Genomic DNA, 4014 nt, shown 5'->3' with positions numbered 1-4014 from the left:
CTTGCAGGAAGAGATGTCGGGAGAGAGCGTGGTGAGCTCAGCAGTGCCGGCGGCCGCGACGCGCACGACGTCCTTCAAGGGGAGCAGCCCCAGCTCCAAGTACGTGAAGCTGAACGTTGGGGGGGCTCTGTACTACACCACCATGCAGACCCTGACCAAGCAGGACACCATGCTCAAGGCCATGTTCAGCGGGCGCATGGAGGTGCTCACGGACAGTGAAGGTGAGGATTGGGATGTTCTTGGTGCTCTCCACGCCCTTCCTGGGCAGGGAAAGTCACAGGGGTCCTGGGAAGGTCAGAGGAACTTCTCTTGGAAGGATGGAGGATGTCTCCTGCAAGGGAGGGTTGGGATTGTTCAGCCTGGACAAAAGGCAGGTTTGGGGTGACCTAATTGTGGCCTTCCAGTGCTTGAAGGAGCCACAAGAACCACAGAGAGAATATTTATAAGGCCCTGGAGTGGCAGGACAAGAGAATAGGTTTGGATTAGATATTGGGATGAAATCTTTCCCTGTGAGAGTGGGGAGGCCCTGGCACAGGGTGCCCAGAGAAGCTGTGGCTGCCCCATCCCTGGAAATGTCCCAGGCCAGGTTGGGCAGGGCTTGGAGCAACCTAGGATAGTGAGAGGTGTCCCTGCTCATGGCAAGGAGTGGACTAAATAATCTTCAAGGACTAAATAATCTTCAATCTCCCCACCCAAACCATGCTGTTGTTCCATGATTCCGGGATTATACAGCTGGGAAAAACGTGGAACCAAAGACAAGGATGACCTGGGTGGTTGCCTGAACAGCAGAAGGACGCTAAGAAGTGCCAGAGCTCCTGTCAGGCCCAGGTGACACCTGGAGCATCTTTTCCTTTTAGCCACTAAAGCTCTGAAGCCCATGGAAAAAGGTGGGGATAGTGATCAGGAATCTTTGAGCTGGGACTTCTTGTGTGTCCTCTGGGAAGCTCAGGATGCCATTTCCTCTTCTCGTCTCCTTGCTTATAAATAAAATATAAAACAAGCTCTGAACATAGGTATAAATGAGTTAAAAGCTGATTTTTTTAAAATGAAACTAGTTTCTTGTGGGACTTGACAGCTGATTTTGCTACAACAGAACCAGTTGCAGAATTTTCAGAAAATTTGGAATTTTATCTCCACGCTCCCACGTTGTAGGTGTGTCAGAGTTTAATTGGAAGCTCAGCTTTATTTTCACTCTGATGTTTTACCCATAACAATATTTAAGAACCTTTGTCTTTAACTGCAGCCTCTGCAAAGCTGATCCTGGAGATTCAATAACCTCCCTTAGGATTAGTCAATTATTATTTGAAAATTTTGTTTGAATTTGCTGAAAATACAGGAAATATATTACAGGGTGGACTGAGTTTTGAGTGCTTTAAAACAGTCTGTTTGGAGGTTTATGATAAGCTTTCCTGAGATAAAATGAAGTGGATTTTAGGGGAAAAAATGTAAAAATACAGCCTGATTAGCTGAATATTCCTGGTTTAGCCAGAAGTCTTTCTATTTAAGCTGGGGAAAACAAAGCTGTGTTGTTCCAGGTGTAATCCCAGGCCAGGATAAAGCAGGAATGTGGATGCTGTGATTTGGATCAAAGGGTCTCTGGGATACTTATCCTGGACACAGACCATGGAGGTTGCATTGAAAAATTCAGTCTGTGGGTCAAATTTGGGGAAAAAAGTCAAATGGGAATCAACACTGGGTCCAGTTTGGGAAAACCCCTGTCAAATGGGAATCAGCATCTTGACTGGGAATACTGGAGGAGTGGAAATGTTGTGAACATTCTCCCTTTGGTAAACTTGGGCTGGATCTTCCTGTCCCTCCCTGAAACTGCTGTGCTGAATTTGATAATTCCAGACTTCCTGTGGTTGGAAATGGATTGGAAATTCCAAATTCATTTTGGAAACTCACCCTGGCATGATCCCACTGTCCTGGGCAGGTACAGGAGGGTTGGGACATCCCATCCCCAGGGCTCAGAAGCTCTGGAAGTGCTGTTTGCACCCCAAATCTGAGGATAACTGGAGTTTCTCCCAGTAAAACACCACGTTTGGGATGTAAAATCCCAAGTTTGTTTTGCTGTGACTCCCACAGTGTGTGTGTGGGATTGTTCCATGGAACCAGTTTGTGTTTTAAGAGGAATTTGATACTTCCTGTATGTTGTAACACAGACACTCCCATTGCAGCAGTTCATGCTTTATCTCCCCTTGCCTGGAAACTGGGACAATAGCACTGGGGCTGCTAAAGGAAACACTTTTTATCTGGAATTCTTCAAAATCCTCCTCATTGGTCACACCCTAAACCTGGCACCAAACAAAATGTTTCTTAGGAAAAGAAGCCAGGCTTGGGGAGCAACTGGAAGGAGTTGGGTTTAACCAGTCTGGAATTTGGGTCCTGCTCTGTGTCTGGGATTCAGATCCCAGCTCCTCCTCCTCCCAGCTGAACAATTCCAACCTGCTGCTTCTCAGGCTGGAGGAGAACAGTCTGGGCTTCTCTGGCTGTGGGTGGCAGATGATTGTTTTCAGCTTAGAAATTATTGATGAACTGTAGCAAATCAGCATCTTTGGAACATTTTTTTTTTTGGATGGTAATGAGCAGGGAGAAGGATGTGAGTTTTCCAGGTGCATCCACCTGCTTCCAATTCTCTTTTTTTCCCCTGCTGCTGTTGATGGGGAAGCTGTTCCTGGTCCAGCTGCTGATAAGAGAGTGGAGCCTCAGGCAGTGTCCAGTGTCAGGCTCCTGTTTCACCTGCTTGGAAAATATCTGGTTTTAACTGGAGTGTTTGGATCCTCTCCCTGAGAATTCCTTTAAGACAAAGATGAATTTCTAAAGGTGTGATGTGTCCATGGACTAAGGCAGTGAGGGGAGGGGGCTCTGCCCAGGTGAGACCCCACCTGCAGAGCTGGCCCAGCACAGGGAGGAGCTGGAGCTGCTGGAGGGAGTCCAGAGGAGACACCAGCATGATCAGAGGGATGGAGCAGCTCTGCTGGGAGGAAAGGCTGGGATTGTTGAGCCTGGAGAAGGGAAGGAGCTGACAGAAAGGTGGGAAAGGACTATTTGCAAGGGCCTGGAGTGACAGGACAAATGGGGATGGCTTCAAATTGCCAGAGGGCAGGAATAGATGGGATATTTGGGAGAAATCCACCCTGTGAGGGTGGTGAGAGGCTGGGATGGAACTCCCAGAGAAGCTGGGGCTGCCCCATCCCTGGAAGTGTCCAAGGCCAGGGCTTAGAGCAGCCTGGGATAGCAGAATGTGACTCTGCCTATGGCAGGGGGTTGGAACTGGATAAACTTTAGGTTCCTTTCCATCCCAACCCATTCCATGATTCCATACAGCCCATGGATTCCATGTCCATGTTCCTAAATGGATCACAGGATGTTTTTGGAACACTGCAATTAAAAAAAAATTACTCCAAAAGACTTCAGCCCACTTGCTGGCTCTGCTGTGGCCAAGTGGCACCAGGGTCACTTCCCTGTGACTCATCTCCTTTGGGCTGCTTGGGGGAAGCAGAAGGGTTTTAAAGCTCTTCTAGTGGTCACTCAGATTTTGCAATGCTACTGGAAGTGTTTTCTCATCCCCACATGAAAATGAGCAACTCTACTTCAGTTTCACCATCTGTAAACATGAAGTTGCAGCAGATTTTTGCAGCCTATGAGGAATCACAGAGGAGTTTGGGCATGGTAATTCTGCTCCCAGCTGGCCCTTTACCTTCCTGTGTGCTCCAGTGAGCTTGGGAAGCAGCTGCATTTGTGGAATGGTTTATTACCACGGCTTTCCTCTTTATCACAGAATCCCAGAATGGTTTGGGTAGGAAAGGACTTTAAAGCTCACGTTGTTCTACCCCTGCCATGGGCAGAGACACCTTCCACTAAGTCTCCCACTAAAATGGGATTTCTTTCTTTCCATACTCTGCACTGCCAAATGGGCTTTTTTCTGCTCTAGTTGGATTAGCCATTAGTCTGGATCAGTCCTTTCTTCCATCATTTCTTTCTCTAGTTTGTTGCTCCAGCCTGTAAAATCAC

The 4014-nt window shown here is 47.7% G+C and overlaps 1 protein-coding gene across 1 annotated transcript in view; it reads left to right on the top strand.

Annotated features, from left to right (window-relative positions):
- The window catches only part of KCTD10 (potassium channel tetramerization domain containing 10), a 9872-nt gene continuing 5858 nt past the window's right edge, over nt 1–4014 (top strand). Inside the window, exon 1 of the mRNA XM_005424045.3 lies at nt 1–221. Coding sequence (XP_005424102.1) covers nt 14–221 — 208 coding nt within the window. The 5' untranslated portion in view covers nt 1–13. The remainder of the gene's footprint in view (nt 222–4014) is intronic.

The sequence above is a fragment of the Geospiza fortis genome, unplaced genomic scaffold (genome assembly GCF_000277835.1).
Source record: "Geospiza fortis unplaced genomic scaffold, GeoFor_1.0 scaffold145, whole genome shotgun sequence".
In the NCBI taxonomy this organism is placed as follows: domain Eukaryota; kingdom Metazoa; phylum Chordata; class Aves; order Passeriformes; family Thraupidae; genus Geospiza; species Geospiza fortis.
The sequence above is the reverse complement of the archived record's forward strand: the minus strand, read 5'-3'. Positions and strand labels throughout refer to the sequence as shown.